General features: G+C 44.3%; 1 protein-coding gene across 1 annotated transcript; it reads right to left on the bottom strand.

Annotated features, from left to right (window-relative positions):
• Positions 1–9,779: 9,779 nt before the first annotated feature.
• On the bottom strand, positions 9,780–13,565 carry nppa (natriuretic peptide A). The gene is made up of 3 exons (XM_042707534.1): positions 13,388–13,565; positions 11,266–11,575; positions 9,780–9,871 (listed from the first exon to the last, which is right to left on the bottom strand). The coding sequence occupies exons 1-3, from the start codon at positions 13,499–13,501 to the stop codon at positions 9,867–9,869; spliced, it is 429 nt and encodes a 142-aa protein (XP_042563468.1). The 5' UTR covers positions 13,502–13,565; the 3' UTR covers positions 9,780–9,866.
• Between the last annotated feature and the right edge of the window lie 1,396 nt (positions 13,566–14,961).

Below are 14,961 nucleotides of genomic sequence, written 5' to 3' on the forward strand. Positions count from 1 at the left end.
AGCCTACTCCACATTACACTACACTACACTGTGCTTCTTAGCATTGCATTCGGCTATGCTATATTACATTTGGCTATCTGATGCTATGCTGCATTACATTTGACTATGTGATGCTATGCTCCATTTCATTTGGCTATGTGATGCTAGGGTACATTACATTTGGCTATTTGATGCTAAGCTACATTACATTTGGTCATGTGATGCTATGCTACATTAGACCAAAGTACACGGCCCTATGCTGTGTTTCTCTATGCTACGTTATGCTACACTACACTATAGTATTTTACATTACGCTACACTGCCTTACAGTGCACTGCTTTTTGTTGCGCCATTCTCAGAGACTTTACACTGCAACAATTATATTATTAACTAATATATTTAACATGGCATTAGACTACATTCTGATATTAAAAGTGACACTAAGCTATGTTTCATTATGTTACATTAAATTGCATGGGATTGCACTATGAGGCACTATGATGGGCTTTGAGGCACTACTCTACATTTCACCATGACAGAGTTTTACTGTAATTAATATCTGGCTTCAGCAATGGACGTTTGTACACACACCAAATGAAATCAAACTTTATTTATACAGCGCCTTTCATACCAGGAGGGAACACAATGCACACACACCATGGTCATTGTTTTGTTTTGTTTGATTCAGTTCAGTGTGTGTGTGTGTGTGTGTGTGTGTGTGTGTGTGTGTGTGTGTCTGACACTGTGTTTTATGCGCTTCAGATTGTGGGAATCATTACGAGACACAACCTCACACACGAGTACCTGGTGGCCAAACTCAGACAGCATTACATCACCATCTGAGGGGAAGGGCCATCCTTCATCGGCTTCACTGATTGGACTGCCCTCGGCCCAGACCCCACCCACCAGACCAGCACGGAATCCAAGGGTAGACGATGCCCGCTATCCTCCTTCCCATTCCTGGCACAACATGTGTGCCCCTCCACACAAACGCACACGCACACAAACCAAATCAGAGAGAGAGAGAGAGAGAGAGACACTCACACACTAACATATACTCACACATTATACACTTGAGTATGTATGCACACACGCACACACACACACACACACACACACACACGCACGCACGCACGCACACGCGCACACGCGCGCGCACACACACACACGCACACACACACGCACGCACACACGCACGCACGCACGCACGCACACACGCACGCACACACGCACGCACGCACACACAGACACAAATCCGGGCTGACTGACAGGACTTGATGTGTGAGTCTCTCTTTCCCCCACCCGTCGTCCAACTGGAATATGAGCCAAAGGGGATGAACACCACCACCCCACCCCACCCCCATGTTGCTCTGTCTGCTTTATCATTCTCACTGTAGCACTTTCTCTCCTCCATGATGTTGACCTCCAAACGATCTTATTATTCGCATTGTTTTTCTTATTGTTTTAATGGCCGTTTAAGTATGTGTACAGTATGCATTTGCACTAAAGACTGAACCGAACCACTGACGTCTCTGGACAAGATGATGATGATGATGATGATGATGATGATGATGTCGTCCATTGCACTTCCCGTGATTTAAGGGGGCCTTTCTCTTATCTGGGCGTTAATCTGATGTTCTGTGAAGGAGTTTGAGCTGCGTCATTTTAGCTTTGGATGTGGAGAATGTCAGAAGACCTGAGCAAGTTACAGACGAAATAGGGAATTAGACGAGTCCGTTGAATTGGACTAAATATCGGCATTCACATTTTTTTTTATTTTTACTCTTTTTAAGTGAGTTCGGTGTCAGCTATGAGGTAGCTGACAACTCAGTATTGTGTGGGCAGAGAAGGGATAAAAGAACAGGGATTTCACTTAAAGTCACTTAAACTTTGCAAAAATGGACATCAGACATTTAGTCATGTAGATATCAGGGTTCACTTCACTAGTTTATCTCACTAACTGATCATTGGTATTCACTAATATGACCGCTAGTTGTGCTTTTGAGCTTTTTAGGTTTTTAAGGTTTACTTCAAATACTAACATCCGTCAGTAGAGCTGTCTTGACTAACCAGCACAAAACTATATAACTTTGCATGTTTTGGGGCGTATTTAGAATAAGGGCTTCAGGTTAGAAGAAGGGCTTCAGGTTAGAAGGCACCTTATTTTAGCTTTGAACCCTGCATGCTCACTCTGACAAACAAGCTGAAAGGTGAATTCAAGAGAAACCAAAATCACTGATTTAATCTAAAAAAACATTTTAGTGGAAGAATACCCATCATTTGGATTTAACCAATATCTGTATCAGTCAAGTCAAAATAACACTCCAAAGAGGACCATTTGAGAACCTCCGTTCTCATTCTTGTGCAAACATTGACAAAGGCCTCTGCCAGATTTGGTTGTAACTTAGGAGCGATCTTGACTGCAAGATTTTCACTCAGGGTGGTCTGAGCACTCAGAATACAGAGCACAGAATTACTCACAAATAATCTCAGTCATCTTTAGTGACCAATACAGTCCAACCTGTGTGAATTATATTACACTATGCCACAACTTTCAGACGTAATCACTGATGCGTATTGTAGAGTAGGTCTGAAATAGGTATGGGCATCTATTAGGGACTTAAACTTAAGCTTTGAGGGGAGATCTTCTAAAACCAGAAGAGCCTTTAAGGGACTTAAGCCGTTTTGAGGGTAGATCTGAAACCAGAAGAACCTTTAAGGGACTTAGCCATTTTGAGGGTAGATCTTCTGAAACCAGAAGAGCCTTGATGAACAATGATGGCACATATTTATACCCTCCACACCCTGGCATTCCAATGTGTTTGTCTTCTTTTGTATTTTATATTGTTTTATTTAAGAGATTATTTCCACTGTAAAATAATTGAGTTTTATCTGCTGCAACTAACATGTGAACGTTTAAAAGTGCTTTAAAGGGATTGAATATGTGAACATTTCTGTTTAATTTTGTATCATAATTTTAAGCAAACAATTTATCATGGAAGATGTTATTATTTTATGTAGCCACAGCTGTTACGTTTTTTTTAATGTATGTATTTAATGTGCGTGTGCGTGTGTGTGTGTGTGTGTGTTTGGGTGTGTGTGCTCTCATGACGGCACATGGTGTCTCGGTGCCGACACACAGCCTCTAGACACCATCTGAATCGAGAACCGTTCTGGACTCGTGTGGATCTGTGTGTGCCACGGACCTGATCCTAATTAGAGACGGATCTGGGCAGAATCAGTTCCACCAATCAAATGGCGTCTGGGCCTGTGGGGACGGCTGACCCTCTGGCTCACTCAGGCATCATGGCCGTCTCTGTGTCCCAGATTCTTCAAAGCAGAGAGAGAGAGAGAGAGAGAGAGAGAGTCTGAGAGTGTGAGCGAAAGAGAGTGTGAGCAAGAGGGTGTGTGTGTGTGTGTCTCTCTCTCTCCCTCTCTGTCTGGTAGTCTTTCAGGAACACTTTCAGAAACCAACCCCCTGAGCGGGATTCCATGTTCATGACGGACTCTTGGAGCATCACACATCCCTACAGCGCAGGTGTGCTCAGAGCAGGTGTCTGTGCTACCGGATAACGGCTGACATTCGGCCCAGGTCCGGCCCAGAGCCAGGTCATACCTGCTCACTCCCCCTACAGCTTGACCCTGCTCTCCGCATATGGTGTGTGTGTGTGTGTGTGTGTGTGTGTGTGTGTGTGTGTGTGTGTGTGTGTGTGTGTGTGTGTGTGTGTGTGTGTGTGTGTGTGTGTGTGTGTGTGTGTGTGTGTGTGTGTGTGTGTGTGTGTAAGTGTCTGTGTATGAGTGTGAGCGAGAGTCTGGTCTTGATATCATGATGAGTTTATGCTAACTCCCCAGATGGTATCTGCCAGATCCATCCGGGCCATCTCTGGGGTGGACTCGCACCAGTCAGTTACTGTGTGTGTGTGTGTGTGTGTGTGTCCTGTTAAGAAGGGCACAGGGAGTGTTTTTTGTATGTAGAGGGAAGTACCACTTTGCCAAATGACAATGTGTGTGTATGTGTGACCAGAGGATGGACATTGAGAGGGGAAGTGTGTGTGTGTGTGTGTGTGTGTGTGTGTGACCAGAGGGAGTCATGGAGAGTATGTTGGACAGAGTGACTGTGATAGTCCTGGTGTGTGTGTGTGGGATTGCAGCTTTGCAGCTTTTGTGTTTGTGGAGGCCATTTTAACGACTTGTTGACCTGGTGTGGGTGGGGCCGGCCTCTGGGGTGGGTGTGGTCACGTGTGTGTGTATGTTTGGCCTTGGGAGCTTGTTGATGTTGCTGGTCCCAGGGTCCTAGAGACCTCCCTCCTGTGCCTTTACCTTGCCCTCCTCCCAAATAAAGACCCTTCTGTGTCCATCAAGCTCACCGGCGGCTCTGATTGGGTTTCTCTGATTTGGATGAATGAATGCATGTAAACATACAGTTCATACATACATACATACATACATACATACATACTGTACATACATACAAGGGCAATAATGGATGTTAACATACATACATACATACATGCATACATACATACATACATACTGTACATACATACAAGGGCAATAATGGATGTTAACATACATACATACATACATACATACATACTGTACATACATACAAGGGCAATAATGGATGTTAACATACATACATACATACATACATGCATACATACATACATACATACATACATACATACTGTACATACATACAAGGGCAATAATGGATGTAAACAAACAGTACATACGTACAAGGGTAATAATGGATGTTAACATACATACATACATACATATATACATACAAGGGTAATAATGGATGTAAACATACATACATACATACATACATACATACAAGGGTAATAATGCATGTATACAAACATACAAGTGTAATAATGGATATATAGATCAATAGGTGGATGGATGATGACCGGAGAATACTCTACAATAACACCGCAGATTATCTAGCCAAGAACACGGGCCAAACCGTGTGTGTGTGTCTGTGTCTGTGTGTGTGTATGTATGTGTGTGGGTGTGGGTGTGTCTGTGTGGGGTGTTATGAAACCTCCTTTGTGCAGTCATAGTTGCCATGTCCTGTTTGTGTCTGGTCTCTGCCCCCCTCGCTCTCTCTAGCCTGGGCTAATGTCTTGTGATGTGACGTGACCGATCTGCTTAGCTCCAGAAGCCGGCTGTCATGTGACACCACTTCTCTCCTTTCTATCTTCTCTTTTCCTCTCTCTCTGTCTCTCTCTCTCTCTCTCTCTGTGTCTCTTTCACTCTCTCTCTCTGTGTCTCTTTCACTCTCTCTCTCTGTCTCCTGCACTCTCTCTGTCTCTCTCTCTCTGTGTCCTGCACTCTCTCTCTCTCTCTCTGTCTCTCTCTCTCTCTCTCTCTCTCTCTCTCTCTCTCTCTCTCTGTATCCTGCACTCTTTCTGATAACTCTTTCTTCATCCCCTCTCTCCATCTTTTTTTCTCGTTTGTATTTACGTTGTACATTGTTCTTTATTCAATTTTGTTTCGCTCATTTATAAAGTGAGTATTAACAAAACAAAGAGCCCAAGGCCTGAACCAGACCCTGGAGCAAACGCATCCCCCTTTAAGGAGCAAACACATCCCCCTTTAAGGAGCAAACACATCCCCCTTTAAGGATGAACCCAGCTGAAAATCTGAATCTGTCACTTATTTCTTACTTTCTCTTAGTGCCTTTCTGTCTTTCTTTCTGGGGGGGGGGGTCACGTGTGTCACTTATTTCTTCCTCTCTCTTGGTATCTTTTTCTGTGGAGGAATCTGTCTTCTCTAGAGTCCTCCTCCACCTGTTTCTAAATGACACCTTTGGTCGTCATGGGACACCCATCAGAAGCTGTCCTGACACATGTTTATATCAGACTAATGAATATGAATCGTTCAGGATGTGGCCACTCTTCTGCCAGTATTATCTTTTGTGTGTGTGTGTGTGTGTGTGTGTGTGTGTGTGTGTGTGTGTGTGTGTGTGTGTGTGTGTGTGTGTGTGTCACATTTTTGCAGGCCAATGGGTCATAATTGAGGCAGAGAAATGCAAGCGGACGTGTGTGTTGGTGTGTGACGGGCAGGATGGTAGGTGTGTGTGATGCTCAAGAGGAAGCCAATTCATTCAAACTGTCGCAACGCATCCCTGTTAGGCTCAATCGCCTGTGTCAGACCAGGTCCATTCAGTTTTGGTTTATTGTTTTTTCACACAGCACATACTTGTCAGTTCAGTGACTTTTATAAACACCAATCACTTAGAATAGCTGACATGCTAAATTATCTGCTTTGGAAAAAGACCTTGTGGATATCACTGTAATTGCATCTGACATATGAGGCTCCTATATAAACTTCTACAGTGAAAACTAATATGCAGGTAACACTAGTGAGAAAATGAAGGACTCTTAATGAGGCAGAAGCTAAATTGACCTTCATGATAGTCAGCTTCGTTACGTTGTAACTACATAGCTACATCATGGAGGTAGCCTCAGGCACGTGTGAGAGCCGGACAGCCTATGATGTGCTTGATGTTATGAATGTAAAAGTCAGAACACAGCTCCAGACTCCTGGCTCCTGTGAAAGACCTCAGCACTCCAAGCTCCGTCAGGCCCCAGCTGCTGCTGCCAGCGACCCTGAGAACAAACCTACCACCTCTAGATTCTAAACTGGAGCTGACGTGGCATTAGTCTGGTCAGATCATTCTAGATTCTAAACTGGAGCTGACGTCTCATTGCTCTGCTCAGATCCTTCTAGATTCTAAACTGGAGCTGACGTGGCATTGCACTGGTCAGATCATTCTAGATTCTAAACTGGAACTGACGTTTAATTGCTCTGGTCAGATCATTCTAGATTCTAAACTGGAGCTGACGTGGCATTGCTCTGGTCAGATCATTCTAGATTCTAAACTGGAGCTGACGTGGCATTGCTCTGGTCAGATCATTCTAGATTCTAAACTGGAGCTGACGTGGCATTGCTCTGCTCAGATCCTTCCTGGTCTCAGCTTCTATGTTGTTTGACACTTCCTTGATATCCTGGATCCCTTCTGTACTCTACCTGCAGGCTGTGACGTGTGTGACGTGTGTGACGTGTGTGACGTGTGCGGACGCAGAGCAGGGTTATGATGGTTAAAGAAAACAAAGACTAAAACTAAAACTAGCAAACAATTCTGTTATCTGAAATAAAATAAAAAATGACACCAAAACTAAATACAAACTACAGTGAACAGTGCCACATTCAATACATGTTTTACACTGTTTGACTTCTTGAGAGACATTGGCCTAATGAAAAAGGCCTTAGGATGAATTAAAGAAATAAAATGTGTCATGCGCGTCATGCATTCTTTCATCCCACCATCCCAGCTGCTATAAATCAAGGCTTTCTTCATAACGCCAAAACATTTTAAATAAGTAAAAAATAAACTAAACCAATTCCTCAAAACAAAAATAAAATTCCTTATGCACTTCTAAAACTAAACTGAAAAAGACTAAATAAAATAAAAAACTACTGGAAAACTATATTTACTTTGCTGCAGAGGTGTGTGTGTGTGCCTAACCAGGTAACAAGCAAGCACAGCAGCAAACTGTCATCCAAGTGTGTGTGTATGTGTGTGTGCGTGTGTGTGTGTGGGGCGGGGGGGCAAGAGAGAGAGAGAGAGTTAGTACCAGGTGTGGTTCTGACACTTGGTACCAACATGCTTTTTGCATGCTTTGTTCTGTGTGAGGAAACCCACTGGTAGCAGACAGCGTGCCAAAACCACAGGTAAGGGGATCAAAAGGAAGGGTGATGGACCTCAAAATACCACCAGAATGCAGACATAGCCAACGTGTGTGTGTGTGTGTGTGTGTGTGTGTGTGGGTGGGTGCGTGCGTGCGTGCGTGCGTGCGTGCGTGCGTGCGTGCGTGCGTGCGTGCGTGCGTGCGTGCGTGTGTGTGTGTGCATGCATGTGTGTCTCTGCGTGTGTGTGTGTGTGTGTGTGTGTGAAGGAGAACCAGGAGGTGGGATTCTTAATGCGGACATAGCCAACGTGTGTTCCTGATAGAGATTGGGTCTCTGATATATATCTTAATGACGACCTCAGTTTTTTTCCGGGGAGCACAACAGAAATGACATCTTGCTTGCCAGCAGACCTCTGGCTTTCTAATGACCTGATGAGGGTGTGTCTGGGCATAACTGGCGCAGAGGAACATAATGTCGCCATCTCTCTGTAACAGTACTATTGACACATGTATAAATGTCTGTAATACAGTATTATGCACACTAATATGAATCTAGTAAGTTGTATGTCTGTTACATAGTCTGTTACTATTGTATGGATCTCATTAGTCTTAGTAACCTACAGATAATCACATATTTACTGAGTTTCAGTTCAATGCTGTACTGTTCTGAACCGTTCTAAAATATTTATTTTGAACGGTCATAGCCGACTTTCCCAATACAATTAGCCTCATAGGATCCTAGTCCAAGCCTCACCCTTTGCCATGATGTTAAGCCTGACACAGACCACCGGTAACCTGCTGCTGGTGATAGACCTCTCTCGGTGACACCAGGTGATGACAGGCCGTTGTCAGGCCGACAGGGTGGCGAGCAGGTGACGGGCACGCTACTGGTGAGTCGGCTACACTAATTAGCCTCTGCCTTTGGTGGGGGAGGCGCCGCCACCGCCGCCGCCTGACGCTCTTATCTGTGACTCGCCTGCTGCCTGACAGCGTGTGAGATTTTGATGAGGCGAGCTACACGAGCCATGTGCCTATGCATCAGGAGGAACAGGCACAGGTGTTTCTCTAATCACGTCCGACAAGGCCGTGTTAAAATGATGATGAGTGCATGTGCGGGGTTGTGTGTGTGATTGGGTGTGTGTGAGTGTGATTGTGTGATTGTGTGGTTGTGTGCATTGTGTGTTTTGGCTGGAAAGATGTGACGCAGATCTTTGGACATTGTAATGCATTAGGGTTTGAGGCGTGATGAGTTTGAAGCTGCTCTTAATAGAGCTTGGTGATTCATGGAGAGGTGTTGAGAGAGACTCTACTAATCAGCCTCCACTCACACACTCACACACACTCAAGCGTACATACACAGACACACACAGACACACACACACACTCACACACACACACACACACACTCACACTCATACACACGTACGCATACACTTATAGGCACTCACCTCATATAGATAGATAGATGGATACTTTATTAATCCCGAAGGAAATTATGCACATGCACATAGTTTCTATACGCCTAACTAACCTTTTTAAGAGCATTAACATTCATCATTGTGGGGGGCACGGTGGCGCAAGCCGATAAAGCCGCCCACTTACGGACTTCACTGCCCGAGGGGACACAGGTTCAAGTCTGGCCTGATATCATTTCCCAATCCTTTCCCCACCTCTTCTCCGCCTCGCTTCCTGTCATAACTTCACTGTCCTATCCAAATAAAGGCATAAAAAACCCAAAAATAAATCTTAAAAAAAAAAAAAACATTTATCATTGTGTCGTTTCTGCTCCTGCTCCTGATGCCTAGGGACTCATTGTATATTAAACTAACTGTGTTTGTCAGTCAGGAGAGGAAGGCCGTCTTGCCTGTGTGAGACAACCGTATCCGTGGATACTTGAGTTTCATGACAGCTCCCACAGGCTAGTCTGTTCAGTTGTATTTATCTGGAAAGTGTGAGCATGCATCAGAGACATGCCACATAACTCAGAAGGCACTCTAGACACAACCTGACATGAAAATAAAACTCAGGTCCACCCCTCAAATCCTCATACTCCATACCAACAGTAGCACAGTGTGAAATAAGAAAAAAGAAAATGATCTGAACAACAACACTGACACAAATAGTTTGTTTATTGATAAAGCTGATTTCATACGAGCAAAATCCAGAGTCATCGTGGCCATGTTCTCAACCTAAACAGAGAGAAGACATGACAGTATGAGCAAACACGCCCTATAAGTGAAATGTAAAATGAGTTCTGAATTTATCAAACTACTTTACGGCTGAGTGCTAATTGTTCAGGGTAGAATTGGTGCTCCTACTTGCAGAAAAAATGATGATTTTAATAACATAAATTGATTTTGTCATTTGAGGCCAGAAAGTAATGCTCCCTGATGTGCTCTTGATTGATCGAGTGTGTAGTGAAGAATCTACTAACATGCATTATATATTCTGAGGGTATATGTAGGGGAGTATTTGATTGAAGTACAACTATCAATTATTCATCATTTAATTTGACCATACTGTGTTATCCATAGAAGATGTTTTGTATAAGAATAGGAACTCCTGTACTGTATTAAATGTATACATTCATGAAAACCTCCGCAGCTGGGAAGGCAGCGCGCTAGAACCAGAGACGCCATGCAGGTTGAGCTCCTCAGTGTTTGACCCTTCAGTGTATTTAGTCATACTCTCTTCTGTAAGACTGAGCACAGAAAGGCCTTTCACTGCTCTGTGAATGTGAACTACTGCTAACGCACATGTGCTGAGTCATGTGAATGTGAACTACTGCTAACGCACATGTGCTGAGTCATGTGAATGTGAACTACTGCTAACGCACGTGCGCTGAGTCATGTGAATGTAAACTACTGCTAACACACATGTGCTGAGTCATGTGAACTACCGCTAACGCACATGCGCTGAGTCATGTGAATGTAAACTACTGCTAACACACATGTGCTGAGTCATGTGAATGTAAACTACTGCTAACACACATGTGCTGAGTCATGTGAATGTAAACTACTGCTAACACACATGCGCTGAGTCATGGGTGGATCTTGCCCTAATCCAGCTGAGACCCGTACCAAATCAGGAACTTAATGGTGTTTTGTAAACAATGTTAGGGAGGAGCCCATGGGGATGATTGACAGCCTTCAACTCATCCCACTTCTACTTCTAGGAGACTTCTTAGACCTGAACCCCCCCCCCCCACACACACACACACACACACACACTCATACCAAATCAGGACCTTACTATTCCGGAGTCACTGACTAGGGAGGCAAGGTCACCTTGCAGTAGTCCGCTGATAGAACCTCTCTGGGCCTCTTGTTATCAGTGCTGCTGTGTGTGAATGTTGTGAGCCTCTAATAAAAACCCTCAAGCTCAGTGGGTTAATATCCTTCAGGCTCCGACACTCATGACACTTTTCACTGTCTTTTTCCTGAGTTATTAATGGCGTAGGATGACAGAACATGCTGCAAGCGTGTGTGAGTGTGAGTGTCATTCTGTGAGTCATGCAGTGAATGTAGTGTCTAAGAGATAAGAGCTAAGATGAAGCTACTGAGGCAGCAGGGTGTTGTGGTACCTCGGCTGGTGTTGCAGCCCAGTCCACTGGAGGTTCCGATCCGGTCCAGTCTGCCTCCAAAGCAGGCGGAGAAGGTCTTGCTCCGGGCCGCCATAATGAGGTCCAGCAGCCCGTTCCTCTGGTTCTTGATGCTCTGCATGTTCTGGGTTTCCTCCGGCAGGCCTGCCTCTTCGGCCTGAGGCCTGGGACTCTCCTCCTGTCCTCCCCAGCCCTGAGAAGCCTGGCCTGGGTCAGCCTCTGGACTCAGCTCCCCGTAGTCTGGCCCTCCTTCAGCCTGAGCCAGGGTGTCCTCCAGCTGCAGCAGCAGAGTCTGCCACACCACAGATAAACACAGACTCAGGTAAGAGACACAGGTGAGACAGCAGAGAGTCAGGTGAGACAGCAGACTCAGGTGAGACAGCAGAGAGTCAGGTGAGACAGCACAGACTCAGGTAAGAGAGTCAGGTGAGACAGCAGAGAGTCAGGTGAGACAGCAGACGCAGGTAAGACAGCAGAGTCAGGTGAGAGACTCAGGTGAGACAGCAGAGAGTCAGGTAATACAGCAGAGAGTCAGGTGAGACAGCAGAGAGTCAGGTGAGACAGAAGAGAGTCAGGTGAGACAGAAGAGAGTCAGGTGAGACAGCAGACTCAGGTGAGACAGCAGAGAGTCAGGTGAGACAGCAGAGAGTCAGGTGAGAGACTCAGGTGAGACAGCAGAGAGTCAGGTAAGACAGCAGAGAGGGCAGGTTTGGAGCTAGACATACAGTACAGTGCCTTTCACTCTCTAAAGTGAGTTGTAGATTTTGCTTTTATAAATAGAAATGCTTCTGGACCTAAATGCCTGAACAAAACGTGTTTTTTTTTTAGTTTGAGAAACAGTAATTGAACAAGCATAGTGTTTGTCATGTCTCCATATCATATCATGAATCATAAGTTTACAATTTAACATTTAAACACATCAAAAACTACATATCAACCCTTTAATTCTCTCTCTCTCTCTTTGTCTCTCACTCAATTCAATTCAAAGTGCTTGATGACAAATCAGTGATACAAAGGATGCAAGGAACAGTGAATCGAAGTGTCTATGTGTAGACTTACAGAGACTTGCAAACACTATCTCTCTCTGTTTTTCTCTCTGTCTCTTTTTTGTATACTTTCTTTCTTTGTCTGCCACGACTGAACACAAACACAAAGTCAACTTTCTTTTTGGTCTTTGAGAAAAGACAGAGATTTAAGCGAGGCCCCACATTCACTGAACTCTTTATCACATGCAGGTCCACTGAGATGCCTAAGTTGCCACCCATAAGTGAGAATTGGATCTTGGCTAAAGGCTTCCGCTCACACATCTCACTGTAGTGGCTTGTGGTTTGAGTACACTGTTAGACTTCCTGTCTGACCATATCATCTGGACTGGAGTTGTTTTGTTGTGATGTCTTGAGTTTATTAATTGCTAGCCAGGCTTTTGAGAGATAAATATTTAGTATCTTATTAACTGGGCTCTTTCGGGTCTCCTCTGGAGTCCTTATCTGGATGAAGTCGCTGTGCTTGGCTCTAGTGTTGTGTGTAATTACACCAGCTCTTTGTATTAATTTGTTATGCTGTGATAAACAACATCATATCCTTTTCAGTTCCTCTTCTGCAAGCTTTAATTAACAACTCTGTTTGATATTGGATGATGTGGATTATACTGACATTGCAGTGCAATCTATTCCCCTTGTCTGCTGGCTGTAATATGAAGATTTCAACAGCATGTCTAAAAAGTGGAGATCTTCTGACCTTTAATAATACAGTGGTCTTTCTTTCTTTCTTTCTTTCTCAGTAGGTCTTTCTTTGTTTCTTTCTTGCTTCTTTTTCTTCTTCTTTTCATCGTTATTATTTATTTATTTATTTCTCTCTCCTTGCAGGTTCTTGCTGATCTTTCTTTTTGCTTTATTGACTTGCATTGAATAGATGCCCCACCTAGATATAGTACGGGTTAATGCCAGCACCAAATCATTTACATGCCCCCCCCCCCCGCCTCCAGACACCTCTCTCCCCATCAATACTCCCTCAGCTTCTCTTCCATCACCCCAGACCGTTTCTCTCTCTCTCTTGGACTTTCTCTGCTTCCTCCCATAGTTCCTGTGAAAGGAGTGTGTCTTACCTTGAGCTTGGCCAGGCTGTTGGCTGGATAGGGTCTGCTGAGGAAGTGAGCAACCACAAGCATCTGTTGACAAAGCAGAATCAGCAACCCCGATAAAACTATTACCCGGACCATCGTTAACGTCTCACACCGCCGTTCCTGCCCCGCTTCTGACACTCTCTGTGCCGGCGCTTGCCCTCGTGGGGGGCATTTATAGCTGCACCAGGGACACTCGGCTGTCCGCTGTCTCATCCTTTCAGTGAGTGTCTGAAGAGCATTCTGACACCTTTCTCTGATAAGAGCAGTGGAAGATTGCCTTTTTAAGTGGCCGTCGCGAGGTGTGTGTGTGTGGGGGGGGGGGGGGGGGGGATACACATATCTATTTGTGTGTGTATGTGTGTGTCTGTGTCTGTGTCTGTGTGTCTGTGTGTGTTTAGAGCTGCTGTCATGACTGCCCAGACACAAACACCAGCATTCTGACCCCAGGAACAGGAGCAGGAACAGCCTTGAGAGGTGAGCTCACCCTCCTCTGGCTCCCAACACGAATGCCTCAAATTCCCCGCGTACCCAAACCTGCACAAGGCTCAAGGGCCATCTTCACCCCAAACTAAATATAACACACATTCTTACAATCATGTGAGTCTATTTATAGCCCCTGAAACCATGGAGGACTATAATTGGCTTCAGGTATTACTTCTGTTCCGGTTGCTTTTGGTGTGTTTCATCACAGGGTTCAGTAGGAGTTTTCCAGGGTGGTTTGTGGCTCAGTTTAATCTGGAGATTAATCAAGACTTTTGGTTTTGTTTCATCACAGAGTTCAGTAGGACATTCCAGGGTGGTTTGTGGCTCAATTTAATCTGGAGATTAATCACAAGTCTACGCTAATGACTCAAAACCCACTCTTAACACTTGGGAGTCTTGGACTCTTTTAGGTAGTCTGACATGCCTTGCTGATTTTGTATATTTCCCCTAACTAAAAACATTGAGGCCAAAGTGGCATGTATGATTATATTCTAAAAGACCTCAGCAATAATAACATGAGAGTAAAAGGAATGTAGTAAAACATTTTTTTATTTAAATCAGCCTAAACATACCCTTACAAAAACCTCAATATTCCCCATGGGGAAGCAAAGACTTCCAAACTCTTATTCTAGCTATATACTATATATAGTAAATGTTATACGAAACACAGGTCATGTTTATTCTCTATGTTCCCAAAATCATGTTTAAAGCGATGTCCATTTTTTTTTCACATCTGAAGTATCACCAAACCTTTTCGTTTCATATTATTCTTGATGTTACAATCAGCTGAACTACTATTTGGAGCGACGTTTATGGGCTACAGTGCCAAGTGACACTGTATTATCAAACACTTCATACACACTTCACCTACTACCATGTGGATGATGTTTACCAGCAATGTTCTGATTCATACTCTGTCAAAATGGTGTCCAGTGCGTGAGAATGGGACCCCAATACAACGGACACAGAGAAATTATGTTTAGTGGGTTGCACTCCGTTTTCTACCGCTTTCATCAGTATGATTTGTCTCATGTGAACTTTGCATGCGCCCTGTAGTGGCAATAGGAAAGGCA

Source organism: Clupea harengus, chromosome 4 (assembly GCF_900700415.2).
Source record: "Clupea harengus chromosome 4, Ch_v2.0.2, whole genome shotgun sequence".
Taxonomy (NCBI): domain Eukaryota; kingdom Metazoa; phylum Chordata; class Actinopteri; order Clupeiformes; family Clupeidae; genus Clupea; species Clupea harengus.